We start from the raw sequence: 27,986 nt of genomic DNA, 5'->3' as shown, positions 1-27,986 counted from the left end.
TACTAGTCAAAATAAAAGCAGTATGAATACCAGCGATTAATTTGTAGGTGAAGCAGACAATATGGTAGATATAGATGGTTGTGTGTCATTTTATAAATAAGTTGAAAACACTTTAAGATTTTAAGTGTAGCTGATTTTATTAGTAAGGACCAAAAAAATTTAATGTTGATATTGTAACATTTAGAGTTTAATATATGAAATTTTAATTTCAAAATCTTTTCTCTGCCACATTTTTAAACTATTTGTTTAAAAACTATTTCATATTTCCCAAACTACCAGTTTCAAATGCTTGCCAAGAATTTTGAAATTGAGTTTTATCTAACTGTACATTTTTTTATTGCTGTCAAGACTTGTCATCCTGCCCTTAAATATTAAAAGTTGATTTTCTTCTTGTTGTTTTTGTGGTTGTTGTTGTTGTTTGGTTTCTTTGAGACATGGCCTCACTGTGTAGCCCAAGCTGTCCTAGAACTCACAGAGATCCATCTGCCTCTGCCTTCCAAGAGTTGGGATTAAAGGCCACCACCACCCAGTTTAAACATTTTAAAGCTGGAAAAAAAATTAAGAGGTGGCTTCCTACCACAATACAGAAACTTAGTTTTATGACCATGACTTTCACCAAAAGGACATTTATTCATGCTACAAACCATAGCTATCCAATGACAGAAACACTGTGTGGAACAAAAGGAACATAAATAAGGCCAATTTGAATCAACCCCAAACTCTCCATTCTGCAAGATGGCTACTCACAGTCGTGTTCTGAAGTACTGTTTAAAATGTAACTAAAACTTACAGTTTTTATTTGAAATCCTACCTTCTCATTGCAGGGAAGACAATTCTAAGACCCTCACTGAACATCTGAAATAGCAGAAGCTACCGACCTCCAGTAAGAGAGCCAACAGTGACGTTCAGCCGTTCATTAAACGGAAGAACTCCTGGCTCACCTTTGATACCTTCACGTTGGGGCCACTACAGAGGCTTACCTGAACACAAGCACTTCTAAACCATGACAGTAGAATGAGGTGTCAATAGCTCAGTGACTAACAAGGAGGTGTGGCTGTGCTGGACAAATGCCAGCAGGCCACTCTGAACAGCATACACTCTGTACTTATATACTGCAATTTCCATTTATTTTTGAATTATTGTTGACCGTAGAACCACAAAAAGCAGAAGAACAGATAAAGAAGGGCTATGATAAAAGCAGTTAAATAATTTTCAGTAATAAAATTAAAATATTTTACAGGTCTAAAATACAACCTGATTAACTTTTAAACAGAGTTACATTTGGAAGGGCAGAACTATGTTCTAAAGCTATTCTATACTACTTTTTGTTATTTTTTGCTTGTTGAAGCTTCAAGAAAAACATGTTGAACTACACAAAATTATAAAATCTCCAATTTAAATGTACTCCTATAATGTTTCTGTTTTGCTATGGAGATTCTGTTTTACTATGGAGATTCTGTTTTAAAACATTCATTTTTAATGTCCCTATAAAATACAACTGTATAAAATTAAGCAAGTAGTTTTTAAAAAGTAAATTGACTAAATTTTGAGAGTAAAATTTGTCAATGATTTTTGTGTTAGATTCATTTCACAGTGTAGTAAAATACTTCAAAATTACCTGCTACTAATGCTATCTATCAGAATTTACTGCAAGCAAAATTTCCCACTATCCAATTATGCCTATTTAATATTAAATATTTATAACTTTCTTTGGATAAGTACCAAAAAAGAATCTACATCTGTTCCTACTCATTGTGGAAGCCATATGGAATAACTTTTCAAAACGGAAATATTTTTAAGCTTAAATCACTCTTTAAATTTTAGTCATGTCAGTGTGACTTCTGCTTTGAAAGTAGGATCTCTGTTTATAATTTAGTCACAGGGTGATAACCTTCCACCTGAACACTCCACACACTTTCAAGAAATATGTTGAAGATTTCAGTGTGAAAGACTTCAAAGTTTCAATGTTAACATTACTCTGTAAGTCTCTCAATATGTACAAACACATATAAGTTATAGATACAATTAATTATATATCCACAATAATATGAAGACAGCAACCTCCTTTCCTAGCTGTACTGCTATGTGGATGAAGTAGTAACTCTCTGTGCTGTTCAAGGCACAAAAAAAGCCTTAAAAAATTTAAAGAATAGTTTCAAAAATAAAATTCAAATATTGCACAAAATAATTTAACTGTAAATATAACTACATACTATAAAATAATTTTTTAAAAAGTTTTTTTACACTCTACAGCAAATTCCATTTTCTAACTCTATAAAAGAATTTATTGGAAGTCTGCGTTTATATATTAAGTGTTTACATTCAGTTTGATGGGTACGAATTCCACAAGTTAACTGAGCCTTTGTCTTAGAAGCTCATCTATTTGAGTTTTATACATATTTTTTACATCTTCAAGATCCAGGCGAAGTTCCTCTGCTTCTTCTGCCTTTTCACCATACATCTGCAGAATAGTGTTATATCTTTGATCCAAATCCTAAAAAATATGTTTATAATATTTTAATGATCATACAAACATCTACAGTTGTTACAAGTCAATAGAAAAAAATCACAAGTTGAACGAAACATTATTTTTAAGAAGATTAAACTTACCTTTTAAAAAATTAAACTTATACCAAGTCTACCTAGGAATACAGGGCCAAAAAGAGGAACTTCTTTGGAAACCTCAATGGAGGACTGAGGAGATGGCTCAGTGGGTACGAGCACATGCTGAGCAAGCATGAGGACCTCACTTCTAACCCTCAATATTCACATAAAAAAAAGTCATGTGGCCTGTAACCCCAGAACTAGGAGGCTCACTGGATGGCGGCCAGTCAGCCAGCCTCCCCACAAAACAGCGAGCTCCAGGCTCAATCAGAGTTCTGTCTGAAGGGATGACAGGGTGGAGAGTGATAAGGGGGCACCTACTTCCTCTTACGGCCTCCTAGCACACATCCCAGCACATGTGCACACATGTACATACACCACACAATCTATAATTCTCTCCAAATATGACTTCATCAGTCTCCTTCCCATCACGTACCCTTGATGAGATTTTTGTCTTCATGACTAATTGGTCAAGTACTGCTTGGCATTTATCCCACAAGACAAGTCTGCAGAACATTCCATTATGTCACAGTAATGTGATAAGGCAACAGTGAGTCAAGTAGTATAACGTATGCGAGGCACGTGCTTGCTTTAGTAAGTACTGACCACATAAAGTCTTGTTTTCTTTGATTAGTACTAAACATTTCGTGAAAACACTTTAGACATGTAACAATATAATAGAGATTCATCTTTAACATTCTTTACTCAACTACTTCCTCCTTAATTTTCAAAAAAATTACTAAGCAGAACATATGCATTTTATGTAAACTAACAACATGATATTCAATAACTGGATTAAAATATCTTAGATGTATTTTTAAGTGAAGAATACTTACTCGCAGCTGAACTCGAAGCTTGGGTATCTCTTTCACTTTCTCCTCCAGTTCATCGTTCTGATTTGTTAGTTTAACTAGCTCTTCAGACATTATGGATCGAGTTTTTTCTAGATTGCTAATTTCTAGCTGGGAAATATAACCATAAAATTATTTCAATAAAAACATATCTTGTTTAATGCGCTCACTAACGTAAAAATATTTACTGTGTCATTTTTTAAGAAAAAGATCTATCAACATAGAGTGCTGAACAATGAGGAAAAGGGGCCCGACTTTCTTCAGAAGTTATTCATTTATAGAATTACTATGCAAGAAAGAAAGAAATTAAATACAATGATCTGTCTAAAAAAAAATGCAACCATGTTTTTCTCTAATCTGAGAAAACAACACACATTTCCATTATTCTAAGTTACTGGGAAAAGCCAGAGGAATGAGAACACACCTCAGTGTTGCCCTCACAGCTATAGAGGTTGTGTTACTAAAGCTACACAAGGTTCTCAAGCACAGCAACACTGGCTACATCAATGCACATCAACCCACTTTACAATATTCAAATGGAAAAGGAAAAGGCACTCATTTTGAGTGTGTAAGTTTAGCACTGAAAACTAAGAAATGCTAATTCTTACTCCATAAGCAGTAATTCTTACAGCTCCTTCCTATTTGTGCTGCTTCTTCTATGTACAGGTCTCTTTCATTTCACTAACTCCTTGCAGTGAAGAAGTTAAGAAAGACTTTTCCTGTGGAATTTATGGGAAAAATAACGCAAGCGTGGTGGTTCAGCACTTCCTTTTTTCTTGTTGAGAAAAGATGCTGGGAGGGAGTTGGCTATCCCTACTCTTAGATGTCCCTAGGTCCTCTCTGGGCAGGCCAATGGCACAGGGCACCCAGCATTTCCTACAATAGAGCAGATAAATCTGCCTAATCCGGGCAGTCAGTCACAGGCTCACTTGGTTCTAGCTTATATCTTTACCATATGTGATACACTTTGGCTTTCTATGTCACCAAGTCATTTTATTTCTCAATGTGCTCAGAATTCAAGTGGAAACGAAGGCTACTGCTCACTGGGACCCAGCATCTCACAGGCTTCTGCAGCAGACTTAGTTTTTCTCAATACCTGTAAATGACTAATTTCTCCTTCCCTCAGCTTTAGTTGAGACTGCAGATTTTCAATGATGCTCGATCCTGCTCCCATCCTTACAGCTTCATAGAGATTGCTTCCACTGGCTGACGTAGACATTGGCCCAAATGAATGGTCATGAGACTCATCCTATGCAGTCAAAGAACACAGACAAACATAATACGTTCTGTTAGCAAGTTCAAACGAAGATCCTGTTCATTCTGGATCTGAAATGTCTATGAGTTTCTCAAAAGCAGAAAATCTTCTGTATTTCTTTACTTCAATTAGCACCATATTCTGATGAGCCCCTCCCCAACAATGTCATGGTGACAGTCTGACACTGCATGTTCCCGCACCATCACTCAAGGTAGAACTAAGCACATAAGAACAAGCCCTTACCTGGGACAGGAAAGATGTCTGCAGCCCTGCCATGTCCACTCCACTTACAGAGCTCGAGCGTGATATGGTGGGAGTACTAGACACGGAAAACAGTTTGTGGTCCTTAGAGAGAAAAAAAAATCTGTAAGATTGAGAAGCAAAAAACAAGGAAAGAAAAATTTCTAGAATTAACAAAAAACAAAGGCATTAAATTTCTCCATAAAATGTTATAAATACAATCCCTCAAAACAAGACGTCTTGGAAGTATAAAAAGCACTTAAAAATTAAGAGCTGAGCTAGTAAGATGGTTCATCAGGTAAAGACGCTTACTGCCAAGCCTGACCTGAGTTCAATCCTAAGACTCACATGGTTAAAATGAGGGAAACAGCTCTAGCCTGTTATCTTCTGATCTCCACACATACATCATGGGATGCAGGCACACACACACATATACATGCACAAAAGATTATTCATAAACTCAAAATAAATACACTTTTAATTAAAATTAAAGCCTGCATTGCCCCATTTATATATAACACAATTAGTCAGGTTTATTTTTTTTTTAACGGAATAAGAAAGCTTTGGTTGAAATGCCTGCAGAAGGTACCTACTTCATATTATATAACATTATCAAGTACCCTTAAGCTTACTGAAATTTCTGACTTCATCATTTTACTTTAGTGTATTAGAAACAAAAACAACAAAATACTTGGGGGGCTGAAGAGATGGCTCAGCAGTTAAGAGCACTGGCTCAATTCCTAGCTGGAACATAGTGACTCACAATCTTGTTTAGGGACTCTGATTGCCCTCTGATGGCTTCCAAGGACACTGCATGCATGTTGAAAACAGACATACATGCAGACAAACATCCATACAAATAAAATAAACTAAATCAAAAACTCTAAATACACTGAAAAGGTAATTTCCATTTTTGTTTACTATTTTAACATATTATGCTAACTCTCAGTATGTTACAATACTTCAAGTATAGTAAACACATTTTGTAAAAATTACCTTTAGGAACTAAGGAGGTGGCTTAGTGCATAAAGGATGGAGACCAGAGTTCAGATCCCCAGAACCCACAGAAAGTCAGGCAAATGTAGTGGCTGCCTGTAATCCCAGCACTCAGGAGGCAGAGACAGGATTCCTGGAGCAAGCTAGCTAGTTAGACTAGCCAGAATCAGCTAGCTCCAGATTCAGCAACAGACTTGCCTCAATAAAACAAAGTAGAGAATAATAAAGGAAGACACCCAATGTCAACTTTGAGCCTCCACATGCATGTGGACACAAACACACCTGCACATATGCAAATATGCATACACATATTCATGAGCACCAAATACATACACATGCAAAAAGTAAATTTTAAAAAAGCAAAACCCTCAGTACATTTACTAATCACAAAGACAGAACAAACCAGTTCTATTCTGAAGTTACCTATGGCGATTTGGTACATTAGTTTCAGTGAGAAACCACAAAATTCATTTGAAAGTGTGAAAGTATCTAATTCAAAGCCAATCACAGACAGGTGGGGATGCACTCAAACGACTTCAGATCTGTTCTACATAAAGCACTGACCATGCTCCCATAATTTATCAGTACAGTCATGTTAGACAGGAGGGGGGTGTCTTCAGACGTTAGTACAACTCGACCACAGACCAATGGTTGCCCACAACAGCTTAGCTATACAAATCAACTCAAACCAACACAATTCAGTACCTTTTCTTTCACTGCTTCTTGAGTGAAAATGGCTTTCTTCCTTTCTTGTTCAACTTTCAGTTTTTCCATTTCTAGCTGACTGCACAACAGTGTCTAATGGAGAGAGACACAGTTAGGTAGTTTGAGATACTAACCCACGGCACCATGAGTCAACTGCAGAGCTCAGAGTGTAAAATACAAGCCGCCATTTCATCACCAAAGACAAGCTTCCTTATCACCCAACTTAGTCATCGGCAGTGTATGCCATCCCCACCCAGCTCTACTGCAAGCCCCGGAGGAGTGAACACTAAGAGAGATACCTTTTCTTTCCTTGTCTCTTCAAGTGTTCGTACATATTCATCTTTTAGGTTTTCTAATTCAACCTGGTACCTAGTAAACCAGAGGGAATTAAAACAAAAAAGGTGACAGTTCAGACTATTAAAAACCGTCTAGTTGTAAAATTTCAGTTACATATTTATAAGTCATTTTATCGCCAGCTCAGCATCAAAGACTTTCCACTAACTACTTCAGGTCGCTGACACTCCCTCCACCCATCAGCTAAAACATGAGTGAAAATTCTACTTTTTCCCATTTTTTTTTTACCAGTCCTCTGAGATTTAAAATAAGACATTTAAACAGTAATTTTAAGAACCATCATTCCAAGCTCAAATGTGGCAAAAAAGCAGGGGTTCTATGGAATGTTTATAGAAATGTAGACACTTCATTTTTACCGAACTACTTTTCTTAACAGTAAATTTTCTTTGGACGTCAAGGGTGAAACACACTCATTATAACCTTATAATTTCAGATGAATGATTTTATACCCTGTGGTTTGAGAAGAATGGCAAAATACTTATTTAGAGAAGCCTGAAGACTGCTATAAGAACAAGTCCCGCGCACAGTCACCTCCCTCTCCTCCCGCCTCCCTTCTTTTCTGTTGGTAGCATAAACTCTTAATGGAACAAATACTTTCCCTGGAAAAACACAGAAATAGCAATGTAACTTCCAAAAAAGTGCAATGGATCCTAGCACTAGCTTAGTGCATATTCACTAGGGACCACTGATGGTATTCCTCTTTAATTCTCAATGCAATGAAGCTAAAACCCAACAAAAATACTTTCCAGCAGTGATTTATTTAAAAATGTCATGGAACCACGGAGAATACCATACAAATATACTCACCGACTGTTTAATCTTCCAGTTTTCTTAGTCTATTTTTCTCTGACTCTAGCTGGGCCTGAAGTCTACTGTTTTCCTGTCGTAAGAGAGAATTCTGTGACTTCCACCGAAGAGCACCGGGTTTTGTTGGACAAGGAGTTCTTCTGTAGCTGCGCGTTCTCTTTCAACGGACTGCAGAGGCAACAAAGCCTGCGATTCCCCCTGATTATGGAGGAAGAAAAGTCATACACACAAAGTCAGGGAAAGATCAGACACCAGGCTGGTTCTGGCTTCACTCTTCTAAAGATTCAAATTCCCGGACAAAAACAAGACAACTGTGACAGTGAAGGCAGCTTTAGTTAATCCACAAGTTAACAGGCTCTCTTCAGAATATGATGTGGGAGGTCCTTCTGTGTGTGCTGCTTTTATTGGATAATGAATAAAGCTGTTTCAGCCAAAGGCTTAGCAGAGTACAGCCAAGTGGGAAATCTGAACAGAGATATATAGAGAGTAGGCAGCATCAAGGAGACCCAGCTAGCCAGTCACCAAGGAAACAAGACATGTAGAAAAGGAGGTAACACCATGGCTAGAAATAAGCCTGAGTAATAGGCCCAATAGTTTATAATTAATATAAGGCTCTGTGTGTTTCTTTGGGACTGAACGACTGTGGGACCGGGTGGGACAGAAACTTCTGTCTACAAGAATATTTGTTTGAAAATAGTTATTCAGTAACAGGGTAGTGAATCAACAAATGGCTCTGGAGCAACTGAAAATGCACAAAACATCATAAATGAAAATTAATTCAAAATGGTTGACAGACACCAAAGAAAATCTTCAAGCTCTTGGGTCAGGCAAAGATTACTTTGACTTGACACCAAACATGAGTTACAAAAAGACAAATCAATAAAATGGAGTCCTTCAAAATTTTAAACTTTTGCTGTAGGAGACGAGATCAATGGGCTAGGGATATAACTTAGTTGGTTGCTCACACCAACTATGTTGGCATGAGGCCATTTCCAGCTCTGCATAAACCAAAAGTGGTGGTACACAAATCTATAACCCAAGACTTAGTGATAAAGGCAGGAAACCAGGAGTTCAAGGCCGTCCTTGGCTACCCAGAAAGACTGAGGTCAGCCTGAGCTTGAGACCCTGTCTTTTCTCTTTTCTAAATAAAAGGACAAAACAAGCTACAAACTGGGAGAAAAAAAATGCAAGTCATACATGTAGGTTTAGTGCTTAGAATATAAATAAAACTCTCAAAAGTGAAAATATAGACAGTTGAGTCAAAAAATGAACAAAGGCTATAAACAGTTCATTTTAAAGGTAGACAAGTAGAAAATAAGCACACAAAACGATGTCCAACATCAATTGTCACTGAGGAAATGAAAACTAAAATTATGAGATTTTCTGAAGACTTTCTGAAAAGTAAGTAAATAAATGATTAAACAAATAAATTTACAAACCAGGGGCAACCCAAAATGCTGTCACAGTTGTGAGCCAACTGGATTACTCCCACAGGTATAGACACAGTTCAGCATTTCCTCTGAGAACTAAACACAAATGTCCATATGGCCCAGCAACTGCATATTTAGTCTGTCATCCAGAGACATGAAAATTTACACCTACACTTGCAGTACCTTTATCTGTAATTGTCAAAACCTGAAACCAGCCAAGATAGCCTTCCCCAAGCATATGGTTAATCCAACTACAGAACAGACATTCCAGAGACTAACACTCAACAACCAAAAGAATAAAGTTTCAAAACATTAATAATGCTTTAAAAACATATTTTACTTAATTGTGTAGACCAGAAGTATATGAATAGAGCAATATTCTCTATTCAGTCATTCCCCTCAGCCAACTTCAATGTCCCAAAGTTTAATTAACAGAACAGGGAAGCCGCCCTGAACTGAACTCAACACTTTGGAATGATAACCTTTATGTGCATTTCAGGAGGCCCTGTTTGCATGAGGGCAGCCTGAAGGAGCTATGCACCTATTAATTGAACTTCTCTGTCAACAAGACAGCAGTTCCAAAGGCTTCCAATGGTCCACTAAATACCACTTGAAAGCCAAGAATCTAGTTTGCCACCCCATGACTAACAAGGAGTCACTCAAAGACAGAGTCTGGAGGAAAGTGTCTTGCTGCCAATGGAAGATACACACAATACTACAGCAAACCCTTCTCTCCGGGCCCTCACTCATATGCTTTGTCAGTAGAACATGACATCTCCCATCAAACATGGGAGTTTTGAAAACCAGAAGGTATGCATGAATTTCTCCTGAGCCTGTTAGCTTCTGGATATCCAGGATAGACACATACTACCTGCATGTGACTAAAGAGAACCTTGACACTGCTTCCTTATTAAGACAGCGAGAAAGAGCTCAAGAAGTATCTATAAGGAAGCAGATATGCAGTCTAAAACTCTATCATACCTCTCCTCGAGGATTTCATCTTGAGCCTCTTCAGACTTGCCTCTGCTCCTAGAATTCTACTACTACCTGGAATTGTATCTCATCACTACTGCCCACATTCTTGTAGACAAGCTAGAAAGGGGACAGATGCAGCAGTGGATGAGGGACAAGGAAAAGATTTGTCTAGCCATCTATAAAAGTAAGTAAAAGAATCGGGACTGGGGAGATAGCTTAGTAAAGTGCTTGCAATGTCAGTACAAGGACTCAAGTTGAGAATCCCAGCAACATGTAAAAGGCAAGTGTAGGCATATATACAGTCCCACAGCTAGGCAGGCAGACACAGGAGAATGCATGTAGTTTGCTAGCCAGCCAGGCTAGACAAATCTGTCAGCTCCAGGTTCAGGGGAAAGATAAGGAGAAGCAATTGAGGAAGATACCAGACATAAAGCTTTGGCCTCTACACAGATGCACATAGTATTTGCATATACATTTTCACATGTACTTGCGCATGCACACACACATACACACCCACCCCCCACAAATGAAATGGCAAGCAGTAAAGTATCTGACACACTGTATAAGTAAAACCAACTGCTTTAGAAGAGTCATGATTGAGGTATTAATATAAGCAGGAAAATGGGGGAGACAAATCTATACATGTTAGACCCCAAATGTCACCATGAGATCAGATGAATTTCAATGACATACCAATATCCTACTTCTACACACAGGACAGAAAGCCTCCTGAATCAAACATAAAATACTAAAGAGATTACCAAGCCTATCAGAAAGATTCTTCTCTAGCGTCTCCCATGATGAAGTCTGAGACCCTAGAGTTGCCTGCAGGTTTTCTATCTGCCGAAGCAGCGGTCTTGTTGTTGATGAGACACTTTGACTCAGCTCTTGATTTCGATTCTCTGCTTCTTGGAGTCTCTGAATCAAAAAAATTTCATGTTATTACCACTGACAGAAACAAAATCACTAAAAACGCCAGCAAACCTAAACTTTGGTTAGACTTCTGAAAAAAAGAAAATTTTTCCAGAAAAAAGTATTAGTTTTCTTACTAAAAACATATAAACTGAATATATAGCAAATCTATCATAATAAAATTACTTCCTTTAAAACAAAATTAAGAAATTTTCTTTTTTTTTCCCCAAGGGGATCGCTTTGCTTCACATAAGGTACAAAAATACATCCAATGGCAGGCAAGGTAATAATGCTTTCAATACAGGAATACTAGCCCAGGGATCATGTTAGTTCAGGAAGACACACGTTTGACCTTGTGCTTGGGAAAGCTGTGACAATACCTGCTGAAGTTCACTGATCTCGTGGCGTAAATAGTCCTCTTTCCTGGCAGCTGCTTGCTCTGCCCGTTGTAGTGCCAGCCTAAGGTCCCCCACCTGCAAGACAAACAACGCTCTTATTGTCAGAGCACTGGCTGTAACTTCATGCTGATGACATTTATGTTGACTTTGTATGTATGACACTTCACACCAAACAATGAGCACATATCCGGCTCCTTAAGCAATGCCAGAGCTATAAATATATTCTCTCTTCTTAAGAAAGCACTGTTAGCCAAAGAAAAACATGCACAAATATACAACACTGACAGAAAATAAAGTAGAGGGGAGATCATGTATATATAAACATTTGCCAAAACACAGGATGTGATAAGAACTAGATGAGATATAAACAGATAGGTAAATAAACAAAACCTAGGCACTACACTAAATGTGGTGGATTTTAGTATGAACCTGTGATTTTAGTATGAACATTTCGAGTCCCAGGCCAGCTTAGACTATGTAGAAGAGAGTTCCAGAAAGATCTATGCTATATAGTAGGCCCTATCTAAACACTTTCAAAAAAACTAAAACTAAAAGAGCAAAGTGTCAGCAGAGTGCGACGGTGCGGGCCTGCAGTCACAGCCAGAGTGTGACGGTGTGGGCCTGCAGTCACAGCCAGAGTGTGACGGTGTGGGCCTGTAGTCACAGCCAGAGTGCGATGGTGTGGGCCTGCAGTCACAGCTACTGGGGAGAGGCTAAGACAGAGCGGCTGAGGTCACTTGCCGAACAGTCTAAGCACTGTTTCAGAACAAAAACAAGAAAGGTGCCGCCATATACACTTGTATACTTTGTAACTCTCTACTGTGGCATCATATTTAAGTAATTAAACAATGCTGTCAGGTTTCTATCTGGTATATTATAGTTCCTGAAGACTTCCTCTATGGAGCATACAGAAGCTGCCCTGCAGCAAGCCCGGCAACAACAAAATAAAAACGAGAGCTCTAAATAGACTCAGTATTACAATTTGTTCAAATGTTGATACGTGAACATAAGCAATTAAAGATTATAATCACCAGGCTGTTGGCACAAACCTTTCAAGTCCCAGCACTGGGAAGGCAGAGGCAGATGGATCTCAGTGAGTTCGAGGCCAGCCTGGTCTACAAGAACTAGTTTTAGAACAGCCTCCAAAAAACTTACAGATGAACCCTGTCTCAGGAAAAAAAAAAAAGCCAAAAAAGATTGGTAAAAATTATAATTGATGCATAAGATATTATTCCATCCTAAATGAATCTAATATCTATGGTTATCAATTATATAAAAAAACTAGATGGAGATGAGTGTGTAACAGAGGCCATACAAATTAGCAATCCATATATAGCATGGTGGTTTAAAGAATGACCAACCCATACTCTATTCCTTACTCCCTCAAATTTTCTTATTATTATATTGAGAGAATTTTTAAAGAATTCTTAAAAATTGGTGTGTGTGTGGGTGTGTGTGTGTGTGAAATGTATGCATGTGTGCTACTGTGTACAAGAGCCTGTGGAGGTCAGAAAGAATCACTGGACACCTGGAACTGGAGTTATAGGCAGTTATAAGCTGTGATGTGCAGTTAAGTTCTCAGCTGCTGAGCCATGGCTTTAGTCCACTGATTTAAAATAGATTTAAATAGTAATATTCTGTGCATTTTCTTGACGGGGGAGGGCAGAAATACATTGACATATAGGACTATGGCATGACTGACAACAACAAAAACATTGAAACAACCAAAACCATCAAAATATACTGAAAATTTCATAGTGAAGTGGCATAAAACTACAACTCTGAGCTTACTGATACACAACCATCAGCATAGCCTGGACAGACGGTGAAGACAAGGTTCCTAAACAGAAGATAACAACATCCCACTAGGAACATAAAGAAAGCTGTGAAACGGCAGGAGCGTTCGACTCTAATTGAGGAGACAAACGTGCTCTGGGCGACTGGACTGAAAAGCAGACATAATGCAGTTCCTGCATCTACAACAGAAACACTGGGACCATAGGCCAAAGAGCAGCAATAAAGAGGGATAAAATCAGAAGCAAATGCTGTCTGACGTATTTGTTATATAACTTTCAACTCTAATTTATCCACCAAAAATATAAAACACAAAACCAAAAGGTAATGAGGTTGCTGAGGAGAGTCCTGTGTGTTTTGCTTTTGGTTTTAGCAGTTTCTGGGTAAGCTAGATATCCATATACATAAGACCTGTTGTGGAATGCAGCTGCAGCCAAGTAGGGCAGCACTTGCCAGCACACAAAAGGCCCTGGTCAGACCCCTACGCTGAAAACTCAGACACAATGTAATGATGAATACTTACAGCCAGCATCATTAATTGATAGCCAATGGTTGTATTCAGATGTCAATATCTGATGACTTTTTTTTCTTTTTTTTTCTTCAAGATAGGGTTCTCTAGCATAGCCCTGCCTGTCCTGGAAGTTGCTCTATAGACTAAGCTGGCCACGAACTTGCAGATATCTGCCTGCCATGCCTCCTGACTGCTGGAATTCAAAGGCATACACCATGATCACTCACATTTTTGAAATTTTGATTTTGAAAAACATGTGCTCCAAACGTTTTTTTCTTTCATCAGGCTCATGAATTGCCAGAAATGTACAAATACATCTAAGAATCAAACTGTACAATGTAGTCTCCTGAAACTGTATGTTTTAATTCTATGCATATACACTTCTCTGACAGCGGGGATACCTAGTTTCATAAAATTCTCCTTCCTCTGGCAGTGCTGGGCATTCTGCAACATATAAGGAAAGGCTCTACCAGTGAGCTATGTCCCCCACATTATGTACTCCACAAATATACACAAACTCACAGGAAAACCAAGCCAATAACGGCTATGGTATGTGCACCCCACTAACGGCAGTTGTTTCTATGCCTTTCTAATGCTGAGACCCTTTAACACAGTTCCTCATGCTGTGGTGACCCCAACCATAACATTATTTCATTGTTACTTCATAACTGTAATACTGCTACTGTTATGAATTATAATATAAATATCTGTGTTTTCTGATGGTCTTAGGTGATCCCTCTGAAAGGGTTGTTCAACCCCCAAGGAGCTCGTGGCCCACAGGTTGAGAACTACTGCACTAAGGGCATTTTAAAAAAACATGTAAGTAAAGTTTGTGCAATCCAGTACTCTAAAATGCCAGTAACATAATCTCAGAAGCCTACCAGATATACCTCATATAAGAACAGACTCACAGTTGCTAGTGAACTGTTTTACTTTGCAGAAACACGCACAGATACATAAAAGGTGACTTTAACCACGCACTGCCTACCTGAAGCGCTAATGCTTCTTGCTGCTGACGGGCTTCTTCCTGGGCCTTCTCCAGTGCCGCAGAGAGTTCTTCCTTAGCCTTCATCTCACGCCTCAAAGCAGCTTCCTGCACCTCACTGTCCTTAGCAGCATTGGCTTTGTGAAGATCAGTAAGTTCTCTTGCAAAAGAAGACACAAACCCACACTAATGTAACTTCTATGTACCACAGAAATCTCACAATAACAGTAAGCACACCTTATAATTATGAGGACTATGCTAAACTTGCTTTGTCTAACTCACTCAAGGGCAAATCTATAAACGTTGCTAGCAATCAGATAATAGAAAAGAGAATAGCTAAAGAGATTGCTCAGTATTTAAGAGCACTGACCGTTTTTTGGTTTTTTTTGTTTTTTTTTTTTTTTGGAGGACCTTAATTGCCAGCACCCATATGGCAACTGACAACGGCTGAACTCCAGTTCTAAGGATCAACAATTTCTTCAAGCCTCCTTGGGCATGTGGTACATAGATATGCATGCAGGCAAAATACAATGCATATAAAGTAATTTTAAAAAATAAAGAAAACGGACTTCTTCAATCTCCCATTGAGATAACAGATTCTAAACACACTGCATATTTCATACCTGTATGCACCTATCTTAGGGCAGCCTGAGTACTTCGGGCTCTTTCTCTCACGTTCATCCAAATAACTGACTAGTGCTACCCCTGAAGTCGGCCAAGATCCTTCGTCCGCTGGCGTTCTACCACAGAATTTAGTTTTCTAATTTTTTCTCTATGTTGTTTCTCAACTTCTTCTTTGCCATCAAGGATTATGTTACAAAACAGACAAGAACACTTCTCAATAATTGATGACATGGTTACTAATGCCAAGAATCTTCTAAACTGGGTATAGCTTGAACAGGAAAGTTGCCCACCAGAGCTGCGTCTGAACATATGCTCTGCTGGTGGTGGTGCTTTGAAAAGCAGTGGAACCTCTGGCTGGAGGAAATAGACCACTGGAGAACAGGCCTTCAGGGTCAGCTCAGCCCCACTTCCAGTCCCCCCGCCTCATCTACTTCCTACTGGTGGCACAGTCACAACAGCTGCTGCACACACTTGTGTCATACGACACACATGCTGCCTGCCAACACCTTCCCACTACGATGGAATCTCCTTCAAGCTGCTCGTGTCATGTCCTAGTGTCTGGTCCACAGTGACGTTAGCTATTCATTTACCTATGAGTCTATAAACCCTGCAGTCATTCTGAATGCCCCACAAGCCACGGTAAATTGCAGGAAGTACACAACTTATAAACAGAGAACACTGACTGTCGGTCACCTGTCCTTTAAATGCTGTAACTCCTCTTCCAGCTCCTTGCTTTTCTGTTCAGCTTTGCAATAACATTTTCATTGTCTTTGTCTTTAGTTCTTAACTCTTAATGATGGTTAGAATTATGCAGTTGCTGCTTTGAAAGTTTTTCTCCTGGTGATTATAAAAAAAAAAAAAAAAAGAGCATAAATGCCAAAAAACAGTGATTCTTTAAGACTCTGCATAGAAGCTTTATCTAACCAGTAGCATCCATGAGTTCTTTTCTAATGCCATAACAATTTTAAACTTAAGTGCTAAAATTCACTTGAGCCTGAATTATCATGAATACTAAAATAATTATGTGAAAGGATTCTAAGAAACACGGACAATAACAGTCTTCATGTGATCTTAGCTTCAAACTCAGCAACTCGACCTCCCAGATGCTGGGATGAACTGGTGTGTACCACCATAGCAGCTTACAGCATATTTTAAAAGCTACACAGCATGTATTTCTTTTAATATTTCTTACCCATTCTCTCCAAAAACCGTTACAAGCCACTTGTGTGGTTAAGTCCACGCCTTCCGTGTTTTCATTCTCATAATCTCTCCTTTTTCTCGTTCCTCCTGTTCCCCCTTCTCTTGCCACCCCCCTTCTTTTCTTTTTCTGAGGACGGCTGCTGGTTACTCAAGTTTATCTTCACCGGCTGGGCTCAACAGGTCCCTCCAGGCTCCCTGTGTGGTAGGACTACAGGTCTGTACCACCATACCCAGCCTCACTATTGTATTAGAAAACACATACTACACTATACATAGTATGTTTTCAAGTTTTCTTAGACTATTTTTAATAATCAACAGAACACCCACCTTCTTCCATTAACCCTTGAATCTGCTCATCTTTCTCCTTCAAGAGGTCTGCAGTCTGACTACTATTTAATCTAGTGGCAAGTTCTTCTTTTATGGTTTTCACTTCCTAATTAAAAAAAACTGTGGTTATCATAAAGAATTATTTTCATTCTAGGATGTTTCCCCAGCTTTCCCATTTGAAGAAGCCACCCATAATCGCATCCCATAATCTGTCAGTTGAATCACCTACTTACCTAGTTAACTGAGGCACAGAAACAGCTTTGAATACCACACAAAAGCACACACTCATCAGTTATATAAACATGGAAATATGAGTAAAATAACTTCCTATACTGTCCCTCACTATCTCTCTAGGCCACGCTCTGCATTTGGAACACAGCAGTATAGGACAGGAAGAGGTTGGTTAAGTGTCTCAAGTTACTGCCAGTGTCTGAAGTGAGCTAACTAATTAAAGCAACCAGGCAGGTAGAGGTATGAGACTTCGTTTAAGAGTGCACACAGTAAAACAATACATTACCATTAACATTAGTCGGAAGTAGGACGGGGGTCCTAGGAGATGCTTGGTGGTTAAAAACACTTGCCACCAAGCCTGATGACCTATACTCAATGTACAGGATCCACAGATCTTTGTATGTAGGCTGTAGTGGGCATGGTGAGTGCACCTGCACACACCCCCACACATGTACCCACACACAGAAATTAAAATGTAGGACACTGAAAAATAGTAATAAAGTGGGAAAGCAAGTCAAATGCATCCACTAAGTTATTAGTAACAGCTAGGACTTGCACAGTAACTAACAGCCATAGTTAACAAAGGAAGTCTGTAAGTGGCTTCCGGATTGGAACACCCACAACAGCAGCTCCTGAAGAGGCATGGCTTGGCGCCCAAGGGATCTGGCGATCCCCAGCAACTAAGGGGGGGGGGGGGGAGACACTACTGCAGCAACATAGAGAAGCCAGGGGACACTGCTAAGCATACACAACACAATAGATTAGCCATAACAGAATTAGCCTCCTAAATGCCAACAGCATCAAAGATAAGGATTGTCAGAACAAGCCAATATTACATACGCCAAAATAGAATCACTATAAACTACACTTTTAATTTGTATTTAGAGAAGCATGAATGTTTGAAATAGTAGAAAATGATCCATGGGACTAATGATTACTTTTTGTTTTGTTTTGGTTTTTGGTTTTCCAGACAGGGTTTCTCTCTGTAACAGTCCTAGCTGTCCTGGAACTAGCTCTTGTATACCAGGCTGGCCTTGAACTCATGGAGATTTGCCTGCCTCTGCCTCCCAAGTGCTGGGATTAAAAGCAAAGGCGTTCACCATCACTGCCCAGCTAATGATTACTTTTTAAAATGTACACAGCATCATTCAGGTTTCATTGTTACTTATTCTGATGGAATTAGCACTTTTAGTTTTCTTAATGATCTTTGTTATATATCTATCTTCATTGATGGAGGAGTGTCATTTGTCTATGTGTTACTTTCACTGGTAAATAAAGAAACTGCTTTGGCCCTTTAATAGGACAGAAAATTAGGTAGGTGGAGTAGACAGAACAGAATTCTGGGAGAAAGAAAGCAGAGTCAGGCAGAAGCTTCAAGCAGTTGCCATGCCTCTCCTCTCCGAGACGGATGCAGGTTAAGATCTCTCCTGGTAAGCGACCACCTTGTGGTGCTACACAGATTACTAAATAAGGGTTAAAGCAAGAAGTAAGAATTAGCCAATAAGAGGCTGAAACTAATGGGCCAGGCAGTGTTTAAAAGAATACAATTTATATGTTATTATTTCCGGGGCTAAGCTAGTCATGCAGGAGCCGGGCAGGACGAAAGGCAGGCCTGCTCATCTCATCACTACACTTCATATATTACATTAAATACCCACTTAAAGAAAATTTTAATGAATGTGCACATTTGTGTGCTCAACTATGGAAGACAGTAGATGCCAGGTGACTGACTACTGATCACATTTTATTTTGAGACATGTCTGAATCTAAAGTTCACCAGTTTGTCAAGGCTGGCTGGCTAATGAGCTTTTTAAGGATTCACCTCTCTCTCAGCCCTTGGTCCCAGCACTGGGGCTGCAGACAGAGGCCATTATTCCTGGCTTTTACATGGGTTCTGGAGATCCAAACTCAGGTCCTCATGTTTGCTCAATGGGTATTTCAAAGTCTACTGAGCCAACACTCCAGTCCCTAGACTTCTTTAAAGCATCAAATCTGCCAATTTTAATAGAACAAAAATCTATAATTAACTTGTTAACATAGTACATATATGCTTTTAATATTTGTTTTTTTTTTCTAATAACAAAATATGAGTTCATTCATGGAGTTTTTTTTTTTTTTTAAGATTTATTAAATCCATGAATGCCCGCACACCACAGGAAGGTGCCAGATCTCATTACAGATGGCTGGGAGCCACCATTTGATTGCTGGGAATTGAACTCAAGACCTCTGGAAGAGCAGCCAATGCTCTTAACCACTGAGCCATCTCTCCAGCCCCCATTCATGGAGTTTTACAGAGTTTAATTAGATTACCTCTTAGCAGCATCTCTCTCTTGCAGGCTAGTTGAGCTTCTTTTCTGCTTCTGCAATTCTTTGGGTAAATTCATCTTTGAGGGAAGAAATGCTACTACTTTCTTCTTTTACTCTGAACATTTCACTAGATTCAAAATACAAGAGAAAGAAGATACTGTTTATATGTAGAAGGAGCGGCGGGCTGCATCCCGCCACCCGGCTAGTTTTATACCTGAAATAACAACACACAAATTGTATTCATTTAAACACTGCCTAGCCCATTAACTTCAGCCTCTTATTGGCTAACTCTCACATCTTGACTAACCCATATCTAATAATCTGTATGCCACCACAAGGTCCTGGCTTACCGGGAAGATTCTTAACCTGCATCCATCTTGGAGAGGAGAGCTATGGCGTCTGCCTCACTTCCCTTCTTCCCAGCTGTTCTGTCTACTCCGCCTACCTATGTTCTGACCTATCAGGCCAAGCAGTTTTCTTTATTAATTAACCAATGGAACAACAGATAGACAGATGACCCTCCTACATCATTTATATAGTCCAAAAGTAATGAGGTTCATTCCCAAAATGCAGATGGCATTTTCTCCAATATAGACTATATTAAAATAGAGCTGTGTGAGGTCTAGTAACTTTTCTTCTGTTTTGTTTTTAAGACAAGGTCCTACAATATAGTACAAGTGGCCTCTCTAACTCATCCCCCTGCCTCTGCTTCTCTGGTGGGATTACAGATGTGTGCCATCATGCCTAGCCAGCCAATTATTTTTTCGAAGAAAAACTACTTGCTAAATTTACTCCATATATTTATTGGTGTTGCTCAGGATTGAACCCAGTGCTGTGCATGCTAGTAAAATGAACTACCACAGAGCTGTATCCTCAGCCCTATAAATAAATCTTAAGAAACCACAAACAAAATCCACTGGTGAAAATGTCACCAATATTAGATGTGTAAAACTAAGATGAAAGCAAATGTATATTTTAAATCTCTAATACTAAAAGAAGAATTAGGAGAAAAAAATACATATATGGAACATTTTTTAATGTCAAAGGTAATATAGTAAAGATAATTTGAGAAAAAAACTTTAAATATGGTAACATTAGGAACACTATGCAATTTTCAGTGACTATAAACAAGTTCAACTGCAAAACATTTTGTAAAGATTTATTTAATGAGTGTTTGCATGCATTTATGTACATATACCACATACGAGCCTGCTACCCTTGTAGTTATGAGGATGCTGGAAACCAAACACTGGTCCTCTGCAAAGCAGCAAGTGTTCTTAACTACTAAGCCATCTTTCCAGCCCCAAAGTGTAAAACACTTTAATTTCAAAACATCAAAGTACATTGGCCTGCATATGCAGTGTGAAATCACTCACAGACTTTGGATACTTACTCCTTCAGGTTATCATAAGCTTCCTCTAGAAGTGCTTTTTCTTTACTAAGAGATAATAACTGAGCTTCCCTCTTCTCTAGTTTCTCATTCAGAAATTCAAGAGTCTGGATAAAGAGAACAAACACAAGCCAATCATTTGACTTTGAAAAGTCCATTAGTTATGCAGCTAAAGAACAATAAGTCATTCACAAATCAAAAACCAAAGCTGAGGTCACAGTAAACACAGAACAACTCTAACTAACTGTTAGGAGAGCACAAAGCAGAGAGCACAGAACTGGGGGGAGCGCACACAAAACAATCAGGCAGTACCAGCTGACCAGCTACCTATCTGAGGATGCAGAAGAGTCTACTAGGTATGCCTTAGAGGAAGCATGTGGTGAACACACTAGGTAAAACATACATAAGAAGATTTAAGGCAGTTTCTTTCTAACAGAAAAATCTAGGATAATTTATTTGTATTGCCACTAAGGAAGGAAGGTAGGTAAAATTGAACAAACAAAGTCAAACGTCTGATAATGCTTCAGATCTTCGTTTAGTGGTAGCGAGATAGCCCTCGGTATTCTTATTATTCTTTAACCCGAACATGTAACTTTTTTTATTATTATCCACTATACTTAAAAATAAAAATACTTTAAAAAACCCATAGGCATATAATTTGAATTTTCTAGGATGTATCAATACAAAGATGACAGAAGCAATTCTCTGATCTCATTCCTTAGGTCTTGTTAAAGCAGTGATAAAGTTAGCTGTAAAGAGAGAAAAAGTGCCTCTCTAGCTTCAAAAAAGCCTTGTCTGAGTCAGGACAGGCTAAAAATTACTTACCTTCATAAAGATACTGAAAACATCAACAGTAATTAGTGCTGGCTTTCAGGGATTCAAGGTATCAGCATATACTCCATGGTTGCTACCATTCATTCAAAAGTATAACATGATGCTGTGTTCCTGAATAATATTAAACCCAGGAAACAGAATCTGCTGCTTTCAGAAATGGTGGTAAAGCAAAATGAGCACTCGCAGTACATTTCTCCACGTTATAAATATATATACATATATATATATGTATGTGTATATATATATATATATATATATATTTTTTTTTTTTTAGAAGCCTATTAAAGATGCCAGCTCCTGTTTAATTTTTAAGGATCAGGAAAAACCAAAGCTCTGATTTAACATTAAAGAATGGATAGCATTTTCTCTTGTATGTATTAGGGAGCAGTCATTTGTCATTCTTAAGTTTTAATTTTGGTCCCTGGGTATTTCCTTTCCTCATTCATGTAGGATAGCTATTAACAGCAGATATCAAAACTAACATAAGGAGAAACCAAGCCAAAACACTGTAAGTAGACTAGTTATGTCAATGAAAACATCAACATTAGAATACTAATCACAGAAAAGCATTAATGGTATATTCATATAAAGTATCCATTTAGACAAAATCTAAAATTTCCCATAAATAGTATATACATATAAAACATTCTGATATAAGAAAAAAATAGTAACATTCAGCTTGATTTAACATGACACCTGTGACATAAACAGTCCTTTGCAAACTGACATGAGGATATATACTGCATAGAAGAATTTTAAAGGGATAAAGATTCAACAATAAAGATGCAAAATGGAAACGTGAAGCGTTTTCAGATCTATTTATTCTACCATAGCTGCCTTGCAGACATTTCAAATAATTTAATATAAATATTATTCATTTTGAGGTCCTAACTGCTACAATTAGATGACCAGAGATTGACTTTTTCAAAGCACCACACATGCATGAAACTGTTTTCATCACCGACACAGCCCAACCCAAACACTAAAGTTACCTTGCAAACATCTTTCTCAGGCAGTGCCTCCTGCTGACTCCCAGCAGCTTCACACTGATCAGTGGCCTGTCCAGAGACAAGATCTCCTTCATTTCCTGGCACAGGGGAAGCCAGCATATCTGGCTGCTCACAGTTAACAGGAGTAGCACTTCGGCCACTTTCCTCTAATTCTGCTTCTTCAGAAGGTGCAATTAACGTTTCGTTTCCTTCCTCTTCTTCAGCTTTTTCTTCCGTGGGTTCTACTACTTTAGTCTTTGGGGTTGAAGGATTCACTACTATAGGCACTAAAGCATAGCCCTTGCCTGGCAGCTCATCATCTGAATTGATCTCGCTTACGCTCCGGCTATCTAGAGACTGCACACTAAATGAGTCTATCCTTTCAAAAGCATCCGACGAGCAGCAGCTCTCATTGAGCTTTTGGAACTCATCTAAGCGACTGTAGTCGGGACAAGCGGATGCAGAGAGCAGCTGAAATGACGTCTGCATGAGGTGAAGACTGGATTTTGCATCTGAAGTCTCTTGCCTTGAACTAGCTGAGCTCTCGCTTATTACACTTTCATGATCTAAGACTTCAATATCACTGGTGGTAGAAGTGCCCGAGGAGAAGGAGCTAACAGGAGGAGAAGGTGTATTGCTCTGTCTGTCTTCGTGTTTTTGTTCCTTAGGTTCCAAAGTCACATCCTTAGTTTCTGCTGTGAGAGACTGGGTGGAGGTGGTGGACACATCTTCTGTTGATGTGTTTACATTAACTATACCTTCAGACGCTTTCAACCGCACAGTGGGCACCTTCACTTCAGACTCTTGACTAGCAGTTTCTCCATGTTTTCCTTCAGGTACAGGTGATGGAGTAGCCACAGCCGGGGTTTCTCCTGAGACACATACAGTCTCTCGCACTTCTGACTTAGCTGTTTCAGGAGTTCTGGACAGGCCAGGCGATGAGGATTCTTGTAAACTGCCTTTCACTTCTTCTTCTGGCCGCTGTGACTTAGCTGGAGGTTTTGATACCACCGGACTTTTCTGAATGGTCTGGACATCTGATGGTGAGAGAAAGGCACTGAAGAAATTTTCAGACTCATCGACGACAGTCCTTCGAACCGGCTTTGTAATTGCTTTAGGAGAGGCTGTTGGTGGATTCTGAGGTTCAGTGCTTGAGTTCAATCCCCAGGTTGATGTATCCCATCCTCCACTCACTGGGAGACTTATTCCTTTGACAAAAATAAATTAATTCAATAAATAAAACTTATCTAGCATTAATATTTCAATCATTATCAGGTCGCATGTGAGAGACAAAAAAAAAAAAAAAAACCCTATAAAATACACTCTGTAACTTGAAGCGGCCGAACTCTTTGCTTACAGCATCACTGATTAGTTTCCAGGTTAACGTTGGCCTAACAGAGTAAAACCAGTGTAGGCTGACCTGAGAGGGTCTATGAACAAGTACAAGATCACGCCTGCCTTTGCCCACCCAAAGCAAGTATGTTATTCCCCTCCCAGCATGCTTAAAGTAATGACATGCGTTTTATAACCTGTCCCAGATATGTGATTCATCTCACAAACAGTTCAAAACCTCACTAACAGGCCACACGTAGTCACAGCACTATTTAGCCACACAATCATTTTATTCTTGTAACATTGAATAATAAAACTTAATTATAAGCTAAACAGACAACACTCAAAACTGAACCTGAGATAGTGAAGATGGTCTTTTTTGAAAATCATATAAACTGATGTGATCAGTAAGTTCTAGTGAATAAATCCACTTTAATGTATTGTCTGAGGTTTTCTGTCCCACCTGGTCCTGCAGCCGTTAAGTCCCAGTTACAGAGGTTTCTGTCCCAACAGGTCCCATAGCTGTGTCCCAAATAAATCACACAGAGGTCTACATTAGTTATAAACTGATTGGTCCATTAGCTCAGGCTTCTCACTAACTAATTCTTATAAATTACATTAGCCCATAATTCTTGTCTGTATTAGCCACGTGGCTTGGTACCTTTTTCCGGCGAGGCAGTCACATCTTGCTTCCTCTGCGGCTGGGTTAGGACTACGGACTCAAACTTCCCTCTTCCCAGAATTCTTATTGCCCTGCCTCTACTTCCTGCCTGGCTACTGGCCAATCAGCATTTTATTACAAAAAATACAAGTAACAGGATAAAAGATCATTGTCCCGCAGCATTTATGTATTTAATGACTAGTCTGGAAGTTCCTCTCTTTTCAAACCTGAAGTATTTCTTTATATATTTTGTCGTAAATTAAAAAGCAGAGCAGCAAAATCACCAAAATTATGTGCAATTAGAAGTTGCTGGCAAGGGCACACATTAGCTGGGGATTTCCTAAAAACAATCAAGAAGCCCCTTAACAAAGTCTGTCCTTTAAATAAGGCTCCAAAACTACCTCAAATGAAGTGTTGAGGAAACTCTGAGCTGGGGGCAAATTTTTACAGTCATTTGTTCAACGTGTGAAAAAGAAAACAAAGCTTAAAGCAAGATTAGATATGCTATTTAGCTGAGGTCGGCCAGTTCGATTAGGGCTACTACTTAGCTAATTATCATCCTCGTGGATTCTAGGATTTCAATTAGTCTCTTGCAAACTGTGACAGGAAACTCACATTCACCTAAACTCTCCCATTCTTCAGACCAAAGTCATTCTGTAATCCAAAACACAACTGGTGATCAATGAAAATAGCATCTATGTAAACTTGACTCCATTCCAGATAACCTGCCCTTAGAAATAAATTATACAGCTCTATTCATGTCTCAGATTTCGGGGGTTGGGGGGAAAGAGTATATTTGAAACTTATTTGATCTTCAGTTTAGTAACTCAGACTATGTGGTACAACCACAAAAGGCAAGGTACGCTACAGCAAGGTCATGTCACACACAGAAAAGGAGATCATGACATACCTTCACACACATAAACTAATATATCAATGGTTCAAACTTGAACTCCGAGCCTTTAACAAAGAACCAGAAACCAGAAGGTGATCAAGTACTCTTTTCAGCCAATAATTGGTACTCAGGTGTCTGTTGCTACACACGTGAAACTGATCAAGAACCCCTCCGACTTGGACACAAGCAACTGGGCCCTCGAAAGAGCAATTTCAGCCATTTCCGCCAATCTGAAAGACCTGTTCTGCAGAAAAGGTGTTACACTTGGGCACTCTTGGAGCAAGCACACAGTCCCCCGGTACTATCCCCAGTACATTCTGTTCCTCACCTGAAGCAAGCTATTTATGCATTCTGAGTTTCGTTTAGCTCTTCTGTAGAACACGGATACTACCGGCCCTGACTCGGGTTGTTTTGAAGACGAGGAAGTTTTTTGTAAAGTCTGTGCCTCAAAGCGTCAAGTGTTCACTAAGTGCCACCCGCGGGGCTCCCTGACTCCGGGAATTTACAGTTTGGACCTAGGACGCAAACTGCGGAAGACGCGGAGCAATTAGGGGATAGGAGGCTGTGCTCAGAACCCTGCAGGAAGAGCCTGGGACAGGGACAGGCTGTGAGCTGACACCTGAGATCAGCAGGACCCGCACCGGGGCCGAGGCAGGCGGGCTGGGGTCTGACGGCGAGCAGGCTCGACTCCCCGGTACCCGCTTACCCGGCTCGCTGTACGGGATGGGCTCGGCCCAGGCGCTCGGCTCCTCCTCCTGGATGTCCAGGACCCTGTCGATGGACTTCTGGGCCTGAGACAGGGCCTGCTTGGCGAAGCTGGACAACTGCGAGGCGTTGAACCAGCTCATGGCCCCTCCTCAGCGCCGGCTCAGCCGGCTCCGGCGGCCTCAGCGGTGGCCAGGGCCCACCGCCTCCCGCGGCCGCTCGCAGCCTCCCGCACAGCTGAGCCCGGCGCCGGCGCGCATGCGCCGCCCTTCCACGTACACAACCCCCAGATCCGGGAGCCGAGTTCCGCCCAGGACAGAGGCGGTGGCGTGACGCCACATCCGGGAGTGGGCGTGGAGAGGAACACCTTAGTGACGGTTTCTGAGGGCTGACTTTCCAGGTTTGTGCTCGCTCTCTGTGCACCGGCGCGGTCTACGCCGACGCCTGGAATTCCCGGAGCGAGCCAAGCCGCAAGTGCCTCTCAGTAAAGACAGCGGTTAGGCCTCACATTTCTCTTGGCACTCGAAAAATACTTTATGCCCGACTTTATGGGCACTGTCTCCAAATCCTGTACATTTACGAAGGAGACAACCTTCCTCGAAATTGAGTTCTGTAATCTCAATGACTGACGTTCATCAGCCCACTCCTCTGTCAAAGGCTGTGCCTTTTACGAACTTCCCGAGTCACGAGGTGACGCCAAAAAATATAAATGCCTAATTAAAAGGTCTCAGAGTGTCGTTGCTCTCTAAGCACGACGTACCAAGGCCATGCCAGTCATTAACCATAAGTAGGTGCCCTCATCAGGACAAGAGCTGTGTTGATCTTGGACCTCCCACTCTTTGGAACTGTAAACACCAAGTTTCTGTTGTCTGTGAAACAGTCACTTTATGGCGATTTGTAATAGCGGTTTGGTGGGGCTAAGACACTTGGGAAGCAACAAATTATAACCCATCAGTATATATTGTGCACATTGCTAAAAAAGGATATAGCCTGAATGCACTTTTCCCACACTTGGTCATGAAAGGAAACTTAAAGTCGATGGCCTTCCTTGTCCAGTTAGAAGTTGTTTGGTCTAATAGTGCTAAAGGAAAAAATTCTACCAGCATTTACAAGCTAAATGTCATACAGACATCCAGAGTTTCAGCCCCTTGTGAAAATCCTACACAAAGAACTAGAGGCAAGTGAGGAACGCTAATGGTAGGAATGGGAGAAACAAGCCTTCCCCAGGAAGAGCACGCCAGTTGGTTATCTAATACCAGATGGTCAGCCCAGAAAACATACAAGCAACATTATACAATGTGATCAGGCTGAATTTATGTATCTAAAAATACATATGTATACACACATATATATATGCAACAAATAATGGAAAAAGGGGGGACAGTAATTTAAAAGAGTAAGGAAGGGTATATGAGACGGTTTGGGGTAGGAAACGGAAGGGAGAAATGATGTAATTATAATTCTCCAAAACAGTACCTAGACTGTCGTAGCAACCACCAACGGAGCAGCTTAACATTACACAAACATTTCTCTGGTTTGGAGCCTCAAGTCTGAAATCGTTCAACAGGGCTGACTTCACTCCCTCTGAAAGCTTCAGGTAGAATGCATCCCGTTTTGATGAGTGAATCTCCTAGCGTCACATCTCTTCAGGCAACCCTTTTCCTTGGTTGTAGA

The 27,986-nt window shown here is 39.8% G+C and overlaps 1 protein-coding gene and 1 non-coding gene across 2 annotated transcripts; both read right to left on the bottom strand.

The window, feature by feature from the left end:
* Positions 1-118: 118 nt before the first annotated feature.
* Positions 119-26,557, bottom strand: Tmf1 (TATA element modulatory factor 1). Its single transcript, XM_038319818.1, is given in 19 exon segments — positions 119-2,494; positions 3,441-3,566; positions 4,552-4,704; positions 4,954-5,055; positions 6,652-6,744; positions 6,951-7,020; positions 7,809-7,936; positions 7,939-8,009; positions 10,979-11,135; positions 11,510-11,602; positions 14,821-14,975; positions 15,441-15,628; positions 16,138-16,174; positions 16,177-16,278; positions 16,969-17,074; positions 19,510-19,633; positions 20,900-21,003; positions 22,723-23,927; positions 26,314-26,557. Coding segments are annotated over 19 exon segments (3,300 nt in total). The 5' UTR covers positions 26,456-26,557; the 3' UTR covers positions 119-2,350.
* On the bottom strand, positions 9,587-9,717 carry LOC119808570. The gene has a single exon (XR_005284494.1). It is a non-coding gene; the product is annotated as a small nucleolar RNA SNORA36 family (small nucleolar RNA).
* Positions 26,558-27,986: the final 1,429 nt, after the last annotated feature.

Source organism: Arvicola amphibius, chromosome 2, assembly GCF_903992535.2.
Source record: "Arvicola amphibius chromosome 2, mArvAmp1.2, whole genome shotgun sequence".
In the NCBI taxonomy this organism is placed as follows: domain Eukaryota; kingdom Metazoa; phylum Chordata; class Mammalia; order Rodentia; family Cricetidae; genus Arvicola; species Arvicola amphibius.
This window is presented reverse-complemented; position numbering and strand designations above follow the sequence as displayed.